General features: G+C 45.7%; 2 protein-coding genes across 2 annotated transcripts in view; both read left to right on the forward strand.

Annotated features, from left to right (window-relative positions):
- Positions 1-22: 22 nt before the first annotated feature.
- LOC127915553 (proliferation marker protein Ki-67-like) lies at positions 23-2,354 on the forward strand. Its single transcript, XM_052495726.1, has 3 exons — positions 23-57; positions 547-630; positions 851-2,354. Exons 1-3 carry the CDS (start codon positions 23-25, stop codon positions 2,352-2,354), a joined length of 1,623 nt encoding a protein of 540 aa, XP_052351686.1.
- A 10,428-nt stretch (positions 2,355-12,782) lies between these two features.
- The window catches only part of LOC118372340 (coronin-2A-like), a 37,375-nt gene continuing 27,588 nt past the window's right edge, over positions 12,783-22,569 (forward strand). The window contains exons 1-2 of the mRNA XM_052495727.1: positions 12,783-12,866; positions 13,353-13,469. Of these exons, the coding sequence (XP_052351687.1) occupies positions 12,783-12,866; positions 13,353-13,469 (201 nt within the window). The remainder of the gene's footprint in view (positions 12,867-13,352; positions 13,470-22,569) is intronic.

Consider the following 22,569-nt stretch of genomic DNA (forward strand, 5'->3'; position numbering starts at 1 on the left):
CCATCATGTCAATAGGGAAACAATGGCAACAGACACAGTGTTCCAGACTCCAGATAGGTGTTCCAGACTCCAGATAGGTGTTCCAGACTCCAGATAGGTGTTCCAGACTCCAGATAGGTGTTCCAGACTCCAGATAGGTGTTCCAGACTCCAGATAGGTGTTCCAGACTCCAGATAGGTGTTCCAGACTCCAGATAGGTGTTCCAGACTCCAGATAGGTGTTCCAAACTCCAGATAGGTGTTCCAAACTCCAGACAGGTGTTCCAGACTCCAGATAGGTGTTCCAGACTCCAGATAGGTGTTCCAGACTCCAGATAGGTGTTCCAGACTCCAGATAGGTGTTCCAGACTCCAGATAGGTGTTCCAGACTCCAGATAGGTGTTCCAGACTCCAGATAGGTGTTCCAGACTCCAGACAGGTGTTCCAGACTCCAGATAGGTGTTCCAGACTCCAGATAGGTGTTCCAGACTCCAGATAGGTGTTCCAGACTCCAGATAGGTGTTCCAGACTCCAGATAGGTGTTCCAGACTCCAGATAGGTGTTCCAGACTCCAGATAGGTGTTCCAGACTCCAGTTCCAGACTCCAGATAGGTGTTCCAAACTCCAGACAGGTGTTCCAGACTCCAGACAGGTGTTCCAGACTCCAGATAGGTGTTCCAGACTCCAGATAGGTGTTCCAGACTCCAGATAGGTGTTCCAGACTCCAGATAGGTGTTCCAGACTCCAGATAGGTGTTCCAGACTCCAGACAGGTGTTCCAGACTCCAGATAGGTGTTCCAGACTCCAGATGGGTGTTCCAGACTCCAGATAGGTGTTCCAGACTCCAGATAGGTGTTCCAGACTCCAGATAGGTGTTCCAGACTCCAGATAGGTGTTCCAGACTCCAGACAGGCGTTCCAGACTCCAGACAGGCGTTCCAGACAGGAGTTCCAGACTCCAGATAGGCGTTCCAGACTCCAGTTCCAGACTCCAGATAGGCGTTCCAGACTCCAGACAGGCGTTCCAGACTCCAGACAGGCGTTCCAGACTCCAGACAGGCGTTCCAGACTCCAGACAGGCGTTCCAGACTCCAGACAGGCGTTCCAGACTCCAGACAGGCGTTCCAGACTCCAGACAGGCGTTCCAGACTCCAGACAGGCGTTCCAGACTCCAGACAGGCGTTCCAGACTCCAGACAGGCGTTCCAGACTCCAGACAGGCGTTCCAGACTCCAGACAGGCGTTCCAGACTCCAGACAGGCGTTCCAGACTCCAGACAGGCGTTCCAGACTCCAGACAGGCGTTCCAGACTCCAGACAGGCGTTCCAGACTCCAGACAGGCGTTCCAGACTCCAGACAGGCGTTCCAGACTCCAGACAGGCGTTCCAGACTCCAGACAGGCGTTCCAGACTCCAGACAGGCGTTCCAGACTCCAGTTCCAGACTCCAGACTCCAGTTCCAGACTCCAGACTCCAGTTCCAGACTCCAGACAGGCGTTCCAGACTCCAGACAGGCGTTCCAGACTCCAGACAGGCGTTCCAGACTCCAGTTCCAGACTCCAGACAGGCGTTCCAGACTCCAGACAGGCGTTCCAGACTCCAGACAGGCGTTCCAGACTCCAGAAAGGCGTTCCAGACTCCAGACAGGCGTTCCAGACTCCAGACAGGCGTTCCAGACTCCAGACAGGCGTTCCAGACTCCAGACAGGCGTTCCAGACTCCAGACAGGCGTTCCAGACTCCAGACAGGCGTTCCAGACTCCAGACAGGCGTTCCAGACTCCAGACAGGCGTTCCAGACTCCAGACAGGCGTTCCAGACTCCAGACAGGCGTTCCAGACTCCAGACAGGCGTTCCAGACTCCAGACAGGCGTTCCAGACTCCAGACAGGCGTTCCAGACTCCAGTTCCAGACTCCAGACAGGCGTTCCAGACTCCAGACAGGCGTTCCAGACTCCAGACAGGCGTTCCAGACTCCAGACAGGCGTTCCAGACTCCAGACAGGCGTTCCAGACTCCAGACAGGCGTTCCAGACTCCAGACAGGCGTTCCAGACTCCAGACAGGCGTTCCAGACTCCAGACAGGCGTTCCAGACTCCAGACAGGCGTTCCAGACTCCAGACAGGCGTTCCAGACTCCAGACAGGCGTTCCAGACTCCAGACAGGCGTTCCAGACTCCAGTTCCAGACTCCAGTTCCAGACTCCAGACAGGCGTTCCAGACTCCAGACAGGCGTTCCAGACTCCAGACAGGCGTTCCAGACTCCAGTTCCAGACTCCAGACTCCAGTTCCAGACTCCAGACAGGCGTTCCAGACTCCAGACAGGCGTTCCAGACTCCAGACAGGCGTTCCAGACTCCAGATAGGCGTTCCAGACTCCAGATAGGCGTTCCAGACTCCAGATAGGTGTTCCAGACTCCAGACAGGCGTTCCAGACTCCAGATAGGCGTTCCAGACAGGTGTTCCAGACTCCAGATAGGCGTTCCAGACTCCAGATAGGTGTTCCAGACTCCAGATAGGTGTTCCAGACTCCAGATAGGTGTTCCAGACTCCAGATAGGTGTTCCAGACTCCAGATAGGCGTTCCAGACTCCAGATAGGCGTTCCAGACTCCAGATAGGCGTTCCAGACTCCAGATAGGCGTTCCAGACTCCAGATAGGCGTTCCAGACTCCAGACAGGCGTTCCAGACTCCAGACAGGCGTTCCAGACTCCAGTTCCAGACTCCAGACAGGCGTTCCAGACTCCAGACAGGCGTTCCAGACTCCAGACAGGCGTTCCAGACTCCAGACAGGCGTTCCAGACTCCAGACAGGCGTTCCAGACTCCAGACAGGCGTTCCAGACTCCAGATAGGCGTTCCAGACTCCAGACAGGCGTTCCAGACTCCAGACAGGCGTTCCAAACTCCAGATAGGCGTTCCAGACTCCAGACAGGAGTTCCAGACTCCAGACAGGCGTTCCAGACTCCAGACAGGCGTTCCAGACTCCAGACAGGCGTTCCAGACTCCAGACAGGCGTTCCAGACTCCAGACAGGCGTTCCAGACTCCAGACAGGCGTTCCAGACACCAGACAGGCGTTCCAGACTCCAGACAGGCGTTCCAGACTCCAGACAGGCGTTCCAGACTCCAGACAGGAGTTCCAGACTCCAGACAGGCGTTCCAGACAGGAGTTCCAGACTCCAGACAGACCTACGTATATGGGACACCACTTTACCAGATACAGAGCCTTCAGAAAGTATTCACACCCCTTGACTTTTTGTTCTTGTTACAGCCTGAATTTTAAATGGATTAAATTGAGATGTTGCCAAAGTAGAATTATATTTTTAAAAATGTTTTAAAATTGAAAAGCTGAAATGTTTTCAGTCAATAAATATTCAACCCCTTTGTTAGGGCAATACTAAATAAGTTCAGGAGTAAAAATGTGCTTTACAAGTTACAAGTTGCATGGATCAATAATGGTGTTTTAACATGATGTTATTAATGACTTCCTCATCTCTCTACCCCACACATACAATTATCTGTAAGGTCCCTCATCTCTGTACCCCACACATACAATTATCTGTAAGGTCCCTCATCTCTGTACCCCACACATACAATTATCTGTAAGGTCCCTCATCTCTGTACCCCACACATACAATTATCTGTAAGGTCCCTCATCTCTGTACCCCACACATACAATTATCTGTAAGGTCCCTCATCTCTGTACCCCACACATACAATTATCTGTAAGGTCCCTCATCTCTGTACCCCCACACATACAATTATCTGTAAGGTCCCTCATCTCTGTACCCCACACATACAATTATCTGTAAGGTCCCTCGGTTGAGCAGTTAATTTCAAACACAGATTCATCCACAAAGACCAGGGAGGTTTTCCACAGCCTCGTGAAGAAGGGCACCTATTGGTAGATGGGTAAAAAATTAACCTATTGGGAAGCAAACATTAAATATCCCTTTGAGCACGGTGACGTTATTAATTACACTTTGGATGGTGTATCAATACACCCAGTCACTACAAAGATACAGGTGTCCTTCCTAACTCAGTTGCCGAAGAGGAAGGAAACCACTCAGGGATTTGATCATGAGGCCAATGAAATCACAGAGTTTAATGGCTGTGATTAGAGAAACCTGAGGATGGATCAACAGCATTGTAGTTATTCCACAATACTAACCTAAATGACAGAATGAAAAGAAGGAAGCGGAATATTAAATATTCCAAAACATGCATCATGTTTGCAATAAGGCAGTAAAATAAAACTGCAAAAAAATGTGGCAAAGAAATGAACTTTTATGTCCTCAATAAAAGCATTATGTTTGGGGCAAATCCAACACATCACTGGGTACCACTCTTCATATTTTTCAAGCATGATGGTGGCTGCATCCTGTCATGAGTATGCTTGTCATCGGCAATATGTTTTTTTTAGGATAAAAATAAACGGAATATAGCTAAGCACAGGCAAAATCCTAGAGGAAAACCTGGTTCAGTCTGGTTTCCACAAGACACTGGAAGACAAATTCACCTTTCAGCAGGACAATAACCTAAAACAAAAGGCCAAACCTACACTGGAGTTGCTTACCAAGACCATGTTGAATTTTCCTGAGTGGCCTAGTTACAGTATTGACTTAAATTGGATTGGGCCTCCCAAGTGGAGCAGCGGCCTAAGGCACTGAGTCGCAGTGAGGTGTCACTACAGACCCGAGTTCGATCCTAGGCTGTGTCACAGCCGGTCGTGACTGGGAGACCCATGAGGCAGCGCACAATTAGCCCAGGGTCGTCCGGGTTAGGGGAGCGTTTGGCCTGCCTGGGATTTCCTTGTCCCATCGTACTCTGGCGACTCCTTGTGGCGGGCCCCGGCGCCTGCAAGCTGACGCCGGTCACCAGCTGGACAGTGTTTCCCCCGATACGTTGGTGCTGCTGTCTTCCAGGTTAAGCGAGCAGTGTGTCAAGAAGCAGTGAGGCTTGGCAGGGTCGTGTTTCAGAGGACACATGGCTCTCGATCTTAGCCGTCTCTCGAGTCGGTAGGGGAGTTGCAGCGACGGGACAATACTGGATATCATGAAATTGGTGTGAAAAAATATATAAATATATATATAAATAAATCTATGGCAAGACTTAAATGGTTGTCTAGCGATGATCAACAACAGAGCTTGGAAGAATTTTCTGAAAAGTAACGTGGAAATATTGTACAACCCAGAAAGACCCACAGCTGTATTCTCTGCTAAAGGTGATTCTAACATGTATTGACTCAGGGGGTGTGAATACTTATGTAAATTAGACATTTCTGTATTTCATGTTCGATAAATGTACAAAAATTTCAACAAAAAAAAACGTTTTCACTTCGTCCTTATGGGGTATTGTGTGTATGTAACAGTATAACTTTACACCGTCCCCTCGCCCGAGCCAGGGACCCTCTGCACACATCAACAACAGTCACCCCTCGAAGCTTCGTTACCCATCGCTCCACAAAAACCACGGCCCTTGCAGAGCAAACGGGGAACTACTACTTCAAGGTCTCAGAGCGAGTGGCGTCAGCGATTGAAACGTGTAGATGGCTGGGAAATGGATGTAATCACATTTAAATTAACAACAACACGAGGTGTAAGTCAAGGGGTATGAATCATTTGTGAAGGCACTAGCTAGCTTTAGGTAGAATGAGTGAGTTTGTTATGCTGTTTCTAATAGTAGTGTGACTGACTATTGTTATGAAATGAAATCATATGTATCAAACAACGTCCTGTGAAGTGATGTGCCTGTATTGTAGCGGTGTTATTTATGCATGACCACCGCGATACATAAACCTCCGCCCTGCCGACCCAATGACTTAAGACACTCCACGCCCAGTGCTCAGCCAGAAAACACACACACACACAGAGAGAGAGCGCGTCCGTTAGTCTATGAGATGCTGTAAGGTGATTATTGTATCGGAGGCTCTGGGTGTAGGACCGTATCAAAGGTAAGACCAAGCAGCAGACATTATTATTATTATGGCGATGGCTTCTTAAACTCATTTTGAACACTTGTTGATGTTTTTCAAAGCGTATGCTACGGTCTCATGTTTGAACAGATGACCCCTTATTGATACTAGTCAGGCTATGTTGACGCGCGGTCCCTCCGTAGTCAGGCTATGTTGACGCGCGGTCCCTCCGTAGTCAGGCTATGTTGACGCGCGGTCCCTCCGTAGTCAGGCTATGTTGACGCGCGGTCCCTCCGTAGTCAGGCTATGTTGACGCGCGGTCCCTCCGTAGTCAGGCTATGTTGACGCGCGGTCCCTCCGTAGTCAGGCTATGTTGACGCGCGGTCCCTCCGTAGTCAGGCTATGTTGACGCGCGGTCCCTCCGTAGTCAGGCTATGTTGACGCGCGGTCCCTCCGTAGTCAGGCTATGTTGACGCGCGGTCCCTCCGTAGTCAGGCTATGTTGACGCGCGGTCCCTCCGTAGTCAGGCTATGTTGACGCGCGGTTCCTCCGTAGTCAGGCTATGTTGACGCGCGGTTCCTCCGTAGTCAGGCTATTCTGACGCGCGGTCCCTCCGTAGCTCATGGTAAAGCATTGCAACTCCAAGAGAGTGGTTTTGATTCCCGGTATCAACCATACGTAAGAAATGTATGTGGCTTTGGATAAATTGGTGTAAATGATTATATTGTTACAATTCTAGGCCATATTGGGTGCTACGGTACTGTCTATACTGTGCCTACAGAAAGTATTCACACCCCTTGAACTATTCCACATTTGGTTGTGTTACAGCCTGAAATTCAAAATGGATTAAATAAAAGACATGTCTCACCCATCTCTACACACAACAATACTCCATAATGACGAAGTGAAAACATGTTTTTTTTGTTGACATTTTTGTACATTTATCGAACATGAAATACAGAAATGTCTAATTTACATAAGTATTGACACCCCCCTGAGTCAATACATGTTAGAATCACCTTTAGCAGAGATTACAGATGTGGGTCTTATCTGGGTAAGTCTCTAAGAGCTGTGAGTCTTATCTGGGTAAGTCTCTAAGAGCTGTGAGTCGTTCTGGGTAAGTCACTAAGAGCTGTGAGTCTTATCTGGGTAAGTCTCTAAGAGCTGTGAGTCGTTCTGGGTAAGTCTCTAAGAGCTGTGAGTCTTTCTGGGTAAGTCTCTAAGAGCTGTGAGTCTTATCTGGGTAAGTCTCTAAGAGCTGTGAGTCTTTCTGGGTAAGTCTCTAAGAGCTGTGAGTCTTTCTGGGTAAGTCTCTAAGAGCTGTGAGTCTTATCTGGGTAAGTCTCTAAGAGCTGTGAGTCTTATCTGGGTAAGTCTCTAAGAGCTGTGAGTCGTTCTGGGTAAGTCTCTAAGAGCTGTGAGTCTTTCTGGGTAAGTCTCTAAGAGCTGTGAGTCTTATCTGAGTAAGTCTCTAAGAGCTGTGAGTCTTTCTGGGTAAGTCTCTAAGAGCTGTGAGTCTTTCTGGGTAAGTCTCTAAGAGCTGTGAGTCATTCTGGGTAAGTCTAAGAGTTGTGAGTCTTATCTGGGTAAGTCTCTAAGAGCTGTGAGTCTTTCTGGGTAAGTCTCTAAGAGCTGTGAGTCGTTCTGGGTAAGTCTCTAAGAGATGTGAGTCATTCTGGGTAAGTCTCTAAGAGCTGTGAGTCATTCTGGGTAAGTGTAAGAGTTGTGAGTCTTATCTGGGTAAGTCTCTAAGAGCTGTGAGTCTTTCTGGGTAAGTCTCTAAGAGCTGTGAGTCTTTCTGGGTAAGTCTCTAAGAGCTGTGAGTCGTTCTGGGTAAGTCTCTAAGAGCTGTGAGTCTTTCTGGGTAAGTCTCTAAGAGATGTGAGTCGTTCTGGGTAAGTCTCTAAGAGCTGTGAGTCTTTCTGGGTAAGTCTCTAAGAGCTGTGAGTCTTTCTGGGTAAGTCTCTAAGAGCTGTGAGTCGTTCTGGGTAAGTCTCTAAGAGCTGTGAGTCTTTCTGGGTAAGTCTCTAAGAGATGTGAGTCGTTCTGGGTAAGTCTCTAAGAGATGTGAGTCGTTCTGGGTAAGTCTCTAAGAGCTGTGAGTCTTTCTGGGTAAGTCTCTAAGAGCTGTGAGTCTTTCTGGGTAAGTCTCTAAGAGCTGTGAGTCTTTCTGGGTAAGTCTCTAAGAGCTGTGAGTCTTTCTGGGTAAGTCTCTAAGAGCTGTGAGTCGTTCTGGATAAGTCTCTAAGAGCTGTGAGTCTTTCTGGGTAAGTCTCTAAGAGATGTGAGTCGTTCTGGGTAAGTCTCTAAGAGATGTGAGTCATTCTGGGTAAGTCTCTAAGAGCTGTGAGTCTTTCTGGGTAAGTCTCTAAGAGCTGTGAGTCTTTCTGGGTAAGTCTCTAAGAGATGTGAGTCGTTCTGGGTAAGTCTCTAAGAGATGTGAGTTGTTCTGGGTAAGTCTAATGAGCTTTCTACACCTGGATTGTACAATGTATTCCCATTTCTCTTTTCAAAATTATTCAAGCTCTGTCAAATTGGTTGTTGTAACTTCAATGTTGTTGATCCATCCTCAGTTTTCTCCAATCACAGTCATTAAACCCTGTAACTGTTTTAAAGTCACCATTGGCCTCATGGTGAAATCCCTGAGCGGTTTCCTTCCTCTCCGGCAACTGAGTTAGGAAGGACGGCTGTGTCTTTGTAGTGACAGGGTGTATTGATACACCATCCACAGTATAATTAATAACTTCACCATGCTCAAAGGGATATTCAATGACTGTCACAAACTTTTTTTTTACCCATCTACCAATTGGGGCCCTTTCGGAAAACCTCCTTGATCTTTGTGGTTGAATCTGTGTTTGAAATTCACTGCTCTACTGAGGGCCCTTACAGATAATTGTATGTGTGGGGGTACAGAGATGAGGGACCTTACAGATAATTGTATGTGTGGGGGTACAGAGATGAGGGACCTTACAGATAATTGTATGTGTGGGGGTACAGAGATGAGGGACCTTACAGATAATTGTATGTGTGGGGGTACAGAGATGAGGGACCTTACAGATAATTGTATGTCTGGGGGTACAGAGATGAGGGACCTTACAGATAATTGTATGTGTGGGGGTACAGAGATGAGGGACCTTACAGATAATTGTATGTGTGGTGTACAGAGATGAGGGACATTACAGATAATTGTATGTGTGGGGTACAGAGATGAGGGACCTTACAGATAATTGTATGTGTGGGGTACAGAGATGAGGGACCTTACAGATAATTGTATGTCTGGGGGTACCGAGATGAGGGACCTTACAGATAATTGTATGTGTGGGGGTACAGAGATGAGGGACCTTACAGATAATTGTATGTCTGGGGGTACAGAGATGAGGGACCTTACAGATAATTGTATGTGTGGGGGTACAGAGATGAGGGACCTTACAGATAATTGTATGTGTGGTGTACAGAGATGAGGGACATTACAGATAATTGTATGTGTGGGGTACAGAGATGAGGGACCTTACAGATAATTGTATGTGTGGGGGTACAGAGATGAGGGACCTTACAGATAATTGTATGTCTGGGGGTACCGAGATGAGGGACCTTACAGATAATTGTATGTGTGGGGTACAGAGATGAGGGACCTTACAGATAATTGTATGTGTGGGGTACAGAGATGAGGGACCTTACAGTATGTGTGGGGTACAGAGTTGAGGGACCTTACAGATAATTGTATGTGTGGGGTACAGAGATGAGGGACCTTACAGTATGTGTGGGGGTACAGAGATGAGGGACCTTACAGTATGTGTGGGGGTACAGAGACGAGGTACCTTACAGTATGTCTGGGGGTACAGAGATGAGGGACCTTACAGTATGTCTGGGGGTACAGAGATGAGGGACCTTACAGTATGTCTGGGGGTACAGAGATGAGGGACCTTACAGTATGTCTGGGGGTACAGAGATGAGGGACCTTACAGTATGTCTGGGGGTACAGAGATGAGGGACCTTACAGTATGTCTGGGGGTACAGAGATGAGGGACCTTACAGTATGTCTGGGGGTACAGAGATGAGGGACCTTACAGTATGTCTGGGGGTACAGAGATGAGGGACCTTACAGTATGTGTGGGGTACATGATGAGGAGGTAATCATTCAAAAATCATGTCAAACAGTATTATTGAACACAGTGTGAGTCCATACAACTTATAATGTGACTTTCTTTTCTTTTTAATTAAGCACATTTTTACTGATGAATTTATTTAGTTAAATAAATAAAAATGTAGGCTTGCCATAACAAAGGAGTTGAATACTTATTGACACTTCAGCTTTTAATTTTTCATAAATGTTTCATTAATTTTCCATCCAGTGATGGAAGAAATAATCATGTCATCCATTTTAAATGCTGTAACAACAACAACATGTGGAAACGGTCGAAGGGTGTGAACACTTTTTGTAAAGACATTGTGTATATAACAACGTTTTGTGATTTTGTGAGTAACCTGCTGTGCATTTGAGGTAGTGAGTGAGGGGTCAAAACCCAAATCACTACTGGTGACCCAAACACTCTTATTTTGCCAACAGATCCCTCTAGGCTTTATTTAGTTCAGTGGACTAACACAGTCTTAGGCACTGGCCAGCCGGGCTAATTGATGATGATTGATGGCACTGGCCAGCCGGGCTAATAGACTGTGATTAGTACTAGCCCAGGAAACATTAGGTCCAAACTCTGTGCGATGCGATACTTGAAAAGACATAATTAGCCACAGAGCTCTGGCCATATTTTCTACTAGCCCAGTCTGAAAAGTACTAGCCAGCTGGCCGGCTAGCTTAATTTCCATTCCTGCTTAGAGGTAATACTAGTTGTTGGTATGTTGCTTTGTGTTGTCTTCCATTACTTATTACACTATCGACTCCATTGTCCTCCCTAAAGTTCAAACTTCAAAGGTTGTGTGTGCCATTGTTTGTTGTCCCAGTCAGGCAACGGGAGAGGGTGTTACGGATTACAGATTCACTAAGAACACACAGTAAACCAGGAGGAAAACGATGCATTATGTATGAGAGAAGTCAATAGGACGATAGAAAGGTTAGTCTATTCTTAGTCTTATTATAGGGAGATGATATGGACAGGAAAAACACGAGTAACCTCACACTCTCTCTCTCTCTCTCTCTCTCTCTCTCTCTCTCTCTCTCTCTCACTCACTCACCACTCACTCACTCACTCACTCACTCACTCACTCACTCACTCACTCACTCACCACCACCACTCACTCACACTCTGTCTCACTCACTCACACACTCACTCACTCACCACCACCACTCACTCACATTCTGTCTCACTCACTCACTCACTCACTCACTCACTCACTCACTCCACTGTGTTGTCCAACTGGACCTCTCAATAGCAGTGCATATGAGTGACACCCACAAGCTGAACCACCTGTTCACATATTTACATTTACATTTACATTTAAGTCATTTAGCAGACGCTCTTATCCAGAGCGACTTACAAATTGGTGCATTCACCTTATGACATCCAGTGGAACAGCCACTTTACAATAGTGCATCTAAATCTTTTAGGGGGGGGGGGGTGAGAAGGATTATATAACCATCATCATCATCATCATTAACATTGTAATCTTCCTCCTTTTCTTAGATGTCATGGTGCCCTCCGTACCGTAGTTCTAAGTTCCGTCACGTCTACGGTAAGGCCTCCACCAAAGACCACGGTTACCACGGAATCCCCATCACACACAGCGTCCACGACAACCACTACTGCTCCGTTAACCCGCACTTCATTGCCATAGTAACGGAATGCTCCGGGGGCGGTGCTTTCTTGGTCCTCTCCATCCATCACGTACGTTACCGGAGAGAGAAAATACGGACACGCCTCAGTGCCCCCCAAAAAATTGATGATGCATGTTAGATCACAGCGAGAGTTGAGTGGGGATTGGCAAAACAGATTTGGTTCATCCTTATTTATTTAACGAGGCAAGTCAGTTAAGAACAAATTCTTCTTATTTACAATGACAGCCTAGGAACAATGGACAATTACCTTGTTCAGAGGCAGAACGACAATGTGTGTGTGTGTGTGTGTGTATGAGAGAGAGAGAGAGAGAGAGACAGAGACAGAGAGAGAGAGAGACAGAGAGGAAAGAGACAGAGACAGATCTGGGATTTGATCTTGCAACCTTTCAGGTTACTAGTCCAACGCTCTAATCACTAGGCTACGCTACCGCCAGTTAGTTTCCCAGCCAAGACATAAGGAGTCCTGCCCAGCCAGTTAGTTTATGGTTGTGGCTAGAAACTTCTTCAAGAATTTGTAAAACTTGTCTGCTGAAGTCGGGAGATTGTTAAGAATCATTCCGTTTTTATCGGACTACAAAAGCCTGTCACCCTGACCTGATATTAGCTACACCAGCTAGCTACTTCCCTTTCCTTATTGCCCTGATATTAGCTACACTAGCTAGCTACTTCCCTTTCCTTATTGACCTGATATTAGCTCCAACAGCTAGCTACTCCCCTTTCCTTATTGCCCTGATATTAGCTACACTAGCTAGCTACTTCCCTTTCCTTATTGCCCTGTAATTAGCTCCACCAGCTAGCTACTTCCCTTTTTACTGGCCTGATATTAGCTACACTAGCTAGCTACTTCCCTCTCCTTTCTGGCCTGATATTAGCTACACTAGCTAGCTACTTCACTTTTTACTGGCCTGATATTAGCCACACTAGCTAGCTACTTCCAACCTTAATGGGCTGATATTAGCGACACTAGCTAGCTACTTCCAACCTTACTGGGCTGATATTAGCGACACTAACTAGCTACTTCCCTCCTCACTGGCCTGATATTAGCTACACTATCTAGCTACTTCCCGTTACAACCCTAATCGAATATTTAAAAAAGGATTACAATAATGAGATGTATCCACCAATCCAAAGAAAGAATAGGTTTAAGCTGGACAGCCCGCCGTACCGCGTTGTGGACAACAACTCCCATTCCATTGTTAGGGGCAGAGAGACATACATCTTGTCTGTATATCCATCATCTTTGGTATAGCCTCTCCCAAGTTACTGGGTGACCTCACTTCATGTGGTCCTTCTGTAGCACAGTTGGTAGAGCATGGCGCTTGTAACGCCAGGGTTGTGGGTTCGATTCCCGGGACCACCCATACGTAGAATGTATGCACACATGACTGTAAGTCGCTTTGGATAAAAGCGTCTGCAAAATGGCATATATATATATTATATATGTTTACGTAATTTCCCCAGTTCCACCACTTCCTCTTCCTGCTGTCAGATGATTTTTTTACTGGTCTGATTTGGTCGTGTGTATGTTAAATTATTGCTTGACAAGCCTAGTGAATGCATTATACATCCTGTTGTACGTTCACTATCTCTCTTTTTAAGCCATCATTTTTATCTCCCCTCTTCCTCCTCTTCTTTCCCCTGGCTTTCTTCTTCTCCCTTACCTCCTCTTGGTTCTCTCCAGACTGGTAAGGTAGACCCCCAACACCCCAGGGTGTGTGGTCACAGTGCCAGGGTGTTGGATGTCAAGTGGAACCCCTTTGATGACCACTGCATCGCCTCCTGCTCTGAGGACTGCACCGTCAGTACTACAGATATACACGCATAGTACTCATTAGTACATACTATACACTGATATAGATGCATAGTACTCATTAGTACACACTATACACTGATATAGATGCATAGTACTCATTAGTACACACTATACACTGATATAGATGCATAGTAGTCATTAGTACACACTATACACAGATATACAATCATAGTAGTTGTTAGTACACACTATACACAGATATACAACCGCAGTAGTCATTAGTACACACTATACACAGATATAGACGCACAGTAGTCGATAGTACACACTGATATACAACCACAGTAGTCGATAGTACACACTGATATACAACCACAGTAGTCAATAGTACACACTGATATACAACCACAGTAGTCGATAGTACACACTGATATACAACCACAGTAGTCGATAGTACACACTGATATACAACCACAGTAGTCGATAGTACACGCTGATATACAACCACAGTAGTCGATAGTACACACTGATATACAACCACAGTAGTCGATAGTACACACTGATATACAACCACAGTAGTCGATAGTACACGCTGATATACAACCACAGTAGTCGATAGTACACACTGATATACAACCACAGTAGTCGATAGTACACACTGATATACAACCACAGTAGTCGATAGTACACGCTGATATACAACCACAGTAGTCGACAGTACACGCTGATATACAACCACAGTAGTCGATAGTACACGCTGATATACAACCACAGTAGTCGACAGTACACGCTGATATACAACCACAGTAGTCGATAGTACACACTGATATACAACCACAGTAGTCGATAGTACACGCTGATATACAACCACAGTAGTCGATAGTACACGCTGATATACAACCACAGTAGTCGATAGTACACGCTGATATACAACCACAGTAGTCGATAGTACACGCTGATATACAACCACAGTAGTCGATAGTACACGCTGATATACAACCACAGTAGTCGATAGTACACGCTGATATACAACCACAGTAGTCGATAGTACACACTGATATACAACCACAGTAGTCGATAGTACACACTGATATACAACCACAGTAGTCGATAGTACACACTGATATACAACCACAGTAGTCGATAGTACACACTGATATACAACCACAGTAGTCGATAGTACACACTGATATACAACCACAGTAGTCGATAGTACACGCTGATATACAACCACAGTAGTCGATAGTACACGCTGATATACAACCACAGTAGTCGATAGTACACGCTGATATACAACCACAGTAGTCGATAGTACACGCTGATATACAACCACAGTAGTCGATAGTACACGCTGATATACAACCACAGTAGTCGATAGTACACGCTGATATACAACCACAGTAGTCGATAGTACACGCTGATATACAACCACAGTAGTCGATAGTACACGCTGATATACAACCACAGTAGTCGATAGTACACGCTGATATACAACCACAGTAGTCGATAGTACACGCTGATATACAACCACAGTAGTCGATAGTACACGCTGATATACAACCACAGTAGTCGATAGTACACGCTGATATACAACCACAGTAGTCGATAGTACACCCTGATATACAACCACAGTAGTCGATAGTACACGCTGATATACAACCACAGTAGTCGATAGTACACGCTGATATACAACCACAGTAGTCGATAGTACACGCTGATATACAACCACAGTAGTCGATAGTACACGCTGATATACAACCACAGTAGTCGATAGTACACGCTGATATACAACCACAGTAGTCGATAGTACACGCTGATATACAACCACAGTAGTCGATAGTACACGCTGATATACAACCACAGTAGTCGATAGTACACGCTGATATACAACCACAGTAGTCGATAGTACACGCTGATATACAACCACAGTAGTCGATAGTACACGCTGATATACAACCACAGTAGTCGATAGTACACGCTGATATACAACCACAGTAGTCGATAGTACACGCTGATATACAACCACAGTAGTCGATAGTACACGCTGATATACAACCACAGTAGTCGATAGTACACGCTGATATACAACCACAGTAGTCGATAGTACACGCTGATATACAACCACAGTAGTCGATAGTACACGCTGATATACAACCACAGTAGTCGATAGTACACGCTGATATACAACCACAGTAGTCGATAGTACACGCTGATATACAACCACAGTAGTCGATAGTACACGCTGATATACAACCACAGTAGTCGATAGTACACGCTGATATACAACCACAGTAGTCGATAGTACACGCTGATATACAACCACAGTAGTCGATAGTACACGCTGATATACAACCACAGTAGTCGATAGTACACGCTGATATACAACCACAGTAGTCGATAGTACACGCTGATATACAACCACAGTAGTCGATAGTACACGCTGATATACAACCACAGTAGTCGATAGTACACGCTGATATACAACCACAGTAGTCGATAGTACACCCTGATATACAACCACAGTAGTCGATAGTACACGCTGATATACAACCACAGTAGTCGATAGTACACGCTGATATACAACCACAGTAGTCGATAGTACACGCTGATATACAACCACAGTAGTCGATAGTACACGCTGATATACAACCACAGTAGTCGATAGTACACGCTGATATACAACCACAGTAGTCGATAGTACACGCTGATATACAACCACAGTAGTCGATAGTACACGCTGATATACAACCACAGTAGTCGATAGTACACACTGATATACAACCACAGTAGTCGATAGTACACACTGATATACAACCACAGTAGTCGATAGTACACACTGATATACAACCACAGTAGTCGATAGTACACGCTGATATACAACCACAGTAGTCGATAGTACACACTGATATACAACCACAGTAGTCGATAGTACACGCTGATATACAACCACAGTAGTCGATAGTACACACTGATATACAACCACAGTAGTCGATAGTACACACTGATATACAACCACAGTAGTCGATAGTACACACTGATATACAACCACAGTAGTCGATAGTACACACTGATATACAACCACAGTAGTCGATAGTACACACTGATATACAACCACAGTAGTCGATAGTACACGCTGATATACAACCACAGTAGTCGATAGTACACGCTGATATACAACCACAGTAGTCGATAGTACACGCTGATATACAACCACAGTAGTCGATAGTACACACTGATATACAACCACAGTAGTCGATAGTACACACTGATATACAACCACAGTAGTCGATAGTACACACTGATATACAACCACAGTAGTCGATAGTACACACTGATATACAACCACAGTAGTCGATAGTACACACTGATATACAACCACAGTAGTCGATAGTACACACTGATATACAACCACAGTAGTCGATAGTACACGCTGATATACAACCACAGTAGTCGATAGTACACGCTGATATACAACCACAGTAGTCGATAGTACACACTGATATACAACCACAGTAGTCGATAGTACACGCTGATATACAACCACAGTAGTCGATAGTACACGCTGATATACAACCACAGTAGTCGACAGTACACGCTGATATACAACCACAGTAGTCGATAGTACACGCTGATATACAACCACAGTAGTCGATAGTACACGCTGATATACAACCACAGTAGTCGATAGTACACGCTACACTGTTGACTCCTGATATGTCCACAGTGGATATGAACTCTGATATTTCAAAACATTCTTTGAAACTGTCTTTATTTCCAGTGCTGAATTGTGTGTGTGTGTGTGTGTGTGTGTGTGTGTGTGTGTGTGTGTGTGTGTGTGTGTGTGTGTGTTGACATGTGTTGTGTGTGTGTGTGTGTGTGTTGACATGTGTTGTGTGTGTGTGTTGACATGTGTGCATGTGTGTGTGTTGACATGTGTGCATGTGTGTGTGTTGACATGTGTTGTGTGTGTGTGTGTTGACATGTGTTGTGTGTGTGTGTGTGTGTGTGTGTGTGTGTGTGTGTGTGTGTGTGTTGACATGTGTTGTGTGTGTGTGTTGACATGTGTTGTGTGTGACATGTGTCGTGTGTGTCTGTGTGTGTGTGTATGTTGGCGTGTGTGTGTATGTTGGCGTGTGTGTGTGTGTGTGTTGACATTTGTTGTGTTTTGACATGTGTGTGTGTGTGTGTGTGTGTGTGTGTGTGTGTGTGTGTGTGTGTGTGTGTGTGTGTGTGTGTGTTGAAATGCGTTATGTGTGTGTGTGTTGTAGGGCTGTCCACGACAACAAAAAAATCTTGGTCAACCCGAAAGTCGTCTGTTCTTTCGACCAATCAATTGCTGGACATTTTGGTTAATAATATCAATTACATGTACATGTACTGAGCTTGTCTGATGCTTTAAGCTTACGATTGAATAAAATAAGACAAATGCCTCAAGAGGGCGCCAGAGATCTAGATAACCAGAAGAAAAAAAACTTAACCTGACCCAACTATTCTCCTCCCGCTCCTGCTGTCTTTCTCAGATTCTGCCATTACTCTCCTGAAGTTGCTGCTCATAGGCTACATGAGGAGTCGGCAACCTTTCTCATGTTGAATGCCAATTTATCTTACCATTTCTACCGATCTGCGTTACCAGTTACGGTTTTCATTTGCACATTTTCGTGAAACAGTTTTATTTAATTTATGATAATGTCTTCCTATCTTAAAATCATTGTTGTGTAGTTTAATCACAATAGAATACAAATCTAAATTAAAATGATACAAACCTAAGAAGTTACTTATATTGCCGTTGACCAACTGTGTCTACATGATGCTAACAAATAAAAACATTACAGTGAAATGCTGAATACAACAGGTGTAGTAGACCTTACAGTGAAATGCTGAATACAACAGGTGTAGTAGACCTTACAGTGAAATGCTGAATACAACAGGTGTAGTAGACCTTACAGTGAAATGCTGAATACAACAGGTGTAGTAGACCTTACAGTGAAATGCTGAATACAACAGGTGTAGTAGACCTTACAGTGAAATGCTGAATACAACAGGTGTAGTAGACCTTACAGTGAAATGCTGAATACAACAGACCTTACAGTGAAATGCTGAATACAACAGGTGTAGTAGACCTTACAGTGAAATGCTGAATACAACAGGTGTAGTAGACCTTACAGTGAAATGCTGAATACAACAGGTGTAGTAGACCTTACAGTGAAATGCTGAATACAACAGGTGTAGTAGACCTCACAGTGAAATGCTGAATACAACAGGTGTAGTAGACCTTACAGTGAAATGCTGAATACAACAGGTGTAGTAGACCTTACAGTGAAATGCTGAATACAACATGTGTAGTAGACCTTACAGTGAAATGCTGAATACAACAGGTGTAGTAGACCTTACAGTGAAATGCTGAATACAACAGGTGTAGTAGACCTTACAGTGAAATGCTGAATACAACAGGTGTAGTAGACCTCACAGTGAAATGCTGAATACAACATGTGTAGTAGACCTTACAGTGAAATGCTGAATACAACATGTGTAGTAGACCTTATAGTGAAATGCTGAATACAACAGGTGTAGTAGACCTCACAGTGAAATGCTGAATACAACATGTGTAGTAGACCTTACAGTGAAATGCTGAATACAACATGTGTAGTAGACCTCACAGTGAAATGCTGAATACAACATGTGTAGTAGACCTTACAGTGAAATGCTGAATACAACAGGTGTAGTAGACCTTACAGTGAAATGCTGAATACAACAGGTGTAGTAGACCTCACAGTGAAATGCTGAATACAACAGGTGTAGTATACCTTACAGTGAAATACAACAGGTGTAGTAGACCTTACAGTGAAATGCTGAATACAACAGGTGTAGTAGACCTTACAGTGAAATACAACAGGTGTAGTAGACCTTACAGTGAAATGCTGAATACAACAGGTGTAGTAGACCTTACAGTGAAATGCTGAATACAACAGGTGTAGTAGACCTCACAGTGAAATACAACAGGTGTAGTAGACCTTACAGTGAAATGATGAATACAACAGGTGTAGTAGACCTTACAGTGAAATGATGAATACAACAGACCTTACAGTGAAATGCTGAATACAACAGATGGAGTAGACCTTACAGTGAAATGATGAATACAACAGGTGTAGTAGACCTTACAGTGAAATGCTGAATACAACAGGTGTAGTTGACCTCACAGTGAAATGCTGACTACAACAGGTGTAGTAGACCTCACCGTGAAATGCTGAATACAACAGCTGTAGTAGACCTCACAGTGAAATACTTACTTATAAGCCCTTAATCAACAATGCAGATTAACAAAACAAATATGAATAAGAAAATAAAAGGAACAAGTAAAGAAAGAGCATCAGTAAAATAACAATAGCTACATTATATACAGTGGAGTATCGGTACAGAGTCAATATGAAGGTTAGGGGACACACACACACACATTACTCACGGAACGGAATGTGGTCTTATCACCAAGTCATTTTGTGAATCATTTGCCATCCCAAAGCTTCAGACACAGATGAGAGAGTACCAATAGAACCCTATTCTATTGAATAAAACAGTATTCGAGATATAACCTTGTAATTATTCTAGAACAAACAATAGAAGGCAAAACATAATAATAATTAATCACACAATGAAGTTATTAAACAATGAATGTGGGAGAGAAGTGCATTCTGGAGGGGAGAGAAGTGCATTCTGGAGGGGGGAGAGAAGTGCATTCTGGAGGGGAGAGAAGTGCATTCTGGAGGGGGGAGAGAAGTGCATTCTGGAGGGAGAGAAGTGCATTCTGGAGGGGAGAGAAGTGCATTCTGGAGGGGAGAGAAGTGCATTCTGGAGGGAGAGAAGTGCATTCTGGAGGGAGAGAAGTGCATTCTGGAGGGAGAGAAGTGCATTCTGGAGGGAGAGAAGTGCATTCTGGAGGGGAGAGAGAAGTGCATTCTGGAGGGGAGAGAGAAGTGCATTCTGGAGGGGAGAGAAGTGCATTCTGGAGGGAGAGAGAAGTGCATTCTGGAGGGGAGAGAGAAGTGCATTCTGGAGGGAGAGAAGTGCATTCTGGAGGGGAGAGAGAAGTGCATTCTGGAGGGAGAGAAGTGCATTCTGGAGGGGGAGAGAAGTGCATTCTGGAGGGGAGAGAGAAGTGCATTCTGGAGGGGGAGAGAAGTGCATTCTGGAGGGGGAGAGAGAAGTGCATTCTGGAGGGGAGAGAAGTGCATTCTGGAGGGGAGAGAGAAGTGCATTCTGGAGGGGAGAGAAGTGCATTCTGGAGGGGAGAGAAGTGCATTCTGGAGGGGAGAGAGAAGTGCATTCTGGAGGGGAGAGAAGTGCATTCTGGAGGGAGAGAAGTGCATTCTGGAGGGGAGAGAAGTGCATTCTGGAGGGGAGAGAAGTGCATTCTGGAGGGGAGAGAAGTGCATTCTGGAGGGGGAGAGAAGTGCATTCTGGAGGGGAGAGAGAAGTGCATTCTGGAGGGGAGAGAAGTGCATTCTGGAGGGGAGAGAAGTGCATTCTGGAGGGGAGAGAGAAGTGCATTCTGGAGGGGAGAGAGAAGTGCATTCTGGAGGGAGAGAGAAGTGCATTCTGGAGGGAGAGAGAAGTGCATTCTGGAGGGGAGAGAGAAGTGCATTCTGGAGGGGAGAGAAGTGCATTCTGGAGGGAGAGAAGTGCATTCTGGAGGGGAGAGAAGTGCATTCTGGAGGGGAGAGAGAAGTGCATTCTGGAGGGGAGAGAGAAGTGCATTCTGGAGGGAGAGAAGTGCATTCTGGAGGAGAGAGAAGTGCATTCTGGAGGGAGAGAAGTGCATTCTGGAAGTGCATTCTGGAGGGGAGAGAAGTGCATTCTGGAGGGGAGAGAAGTGCATTCTGGAGGGGAGAGAAGTGCATTCTGGAGGGGAGAGAGAAGTGCATTCTGGAGGGAGAGAGAAGTGCATTCTGGAGGGAGAGAGAAGTGCATTCTGGAGGAGAGAGAAGTGCATTCTGGAGGGGAGAGAAGTGCATTCTGGAGGGAGAGAGAAGTGCATTCTGGAGGGGGAGAGAGAAGTGCATTCTGGAGGAGAGAGAAGTGCATTCTGGAGGGGAGAGAAGTGCATTCTGGAGGAGAGAAGTGCATTCTGGAGGGAGAGAGAAGTGCATTCTGGAGGGGAGAGAGAAGTGCATTCTGGAGGGAGAGAGAAGTGCATTCTGGAGGGAGATAGAAGTGCATTCTGGAGGGAGAGAGAAGTGCATTCTGGAGGGAGAGAGAAGTGCATTCTGGAGGGGAGAGAGAAGTGCATTCTGGGGGAGAGAGAAGTGCATTCTGGAGGGAGAGAGAAGTGCATTCTGGAGGGGAGAGAAGTGCATTCTGGAGGGGGGAGAAGTGCATTCTGGAGGGGAGAGAGAAGTGCATTCTGGAGGGGGAGAGAGAAGTGCATTCTGGAGGGAGAGAGAAGTGCATTCTGGAGGGGAGAGAAGTGCATTCTGGAGGGGGAGAGAAGTGCATTCTGGAGGGGGAGAGAGAAGTGCATTCTGGAGGGGAGAGAAGTGCATTCTGGAGGGGAGAGAAGTGCATTCTGGAGGGGAGAGAGAAGTGCATTCTGGAGGGGAGAGAAGTGCATTCTGGAGGGGAGAGAGAAGTGCATTCTGGAGGGGAGAGAAGTGCATTCTGGAGGGGGAGAGAAGTGCATTCTGGAGGGGGAGAGAGAAGTGCATTCTGGAGGGGAGAGAGAAGTGCATTCTGGAGGGGAGAGAAGTGCATTCTGGAGGGGAGAGAGAAGTGCATTCTGGAGGGAGAGAAGTGCATTCTGGAGGGGGAGAGAAGTGCATTCTGGAGGGAGAGAAGTGCATTCTGGAGGGAGAGAGAAGTGCATTCTGGAGGGGAGAGAGAAGTGCATTCTGGAGGGAGAGAAGTGCATTCTGGAGGGAGAGAGAAGTGCATTCTGGAGGGGAGAGAGAAGTGCATTCTGGAGGAGAGAGAAGTGCATTCTGGGGGAGAGAGAAGTGCATTCTGGAGGGGAGAGAGAAGTGCATTCTGGAGGGAGAGAGAAGTGCATTCTGGAGGGGAGAGAAGTGCATTCTGGAGGGGGAGAGAAGTGCATTCTGGAGGGGAGAGAAGTGCATTCTGGAGGGGAGAGAGAAGTGCATTCTGGAGGGAGAGAAGT

The sequence above is a fragment of the Oncorhynchus keta genome, chromosome 35, assembly GCF_023373465.1.
Source record: "Oncorhynchus keta strain PuntledgeMale-10-30-2019 chromosome 35, Oket_V2, whole genome shotgun sequence".
Classification (NCBI taxonomy): Eukaryota; Metazoa; Chordata; class Actinopteri; order Salmoniformes; family Salmonidae; genus Oncorhynchus; species Oncorhynchus keta.

Bases quoted from the DNA above. Each gene is read 5' to 3' on its own strand.
- LOC127915553 (XM_052495726.1), top strand. From the start codon at position 23: ATGGCAACAGACACAGTGTTCCAGACTCCAGATAG. The intron at 58-546 runs GTGTTCCAGACT...TAGGTGTTCCAG, and splicing joins GTGTTCCAGACTCCAGATAG to ACTCCAGATAGGTGTTCCAG. The intron at 631-850 runs GTGTTCCAGACT...GACTCCAGATAG, and splicing joins GTGTTCCAGACTCCAGACAG to GTGTTCCAGACTCCAGATAG.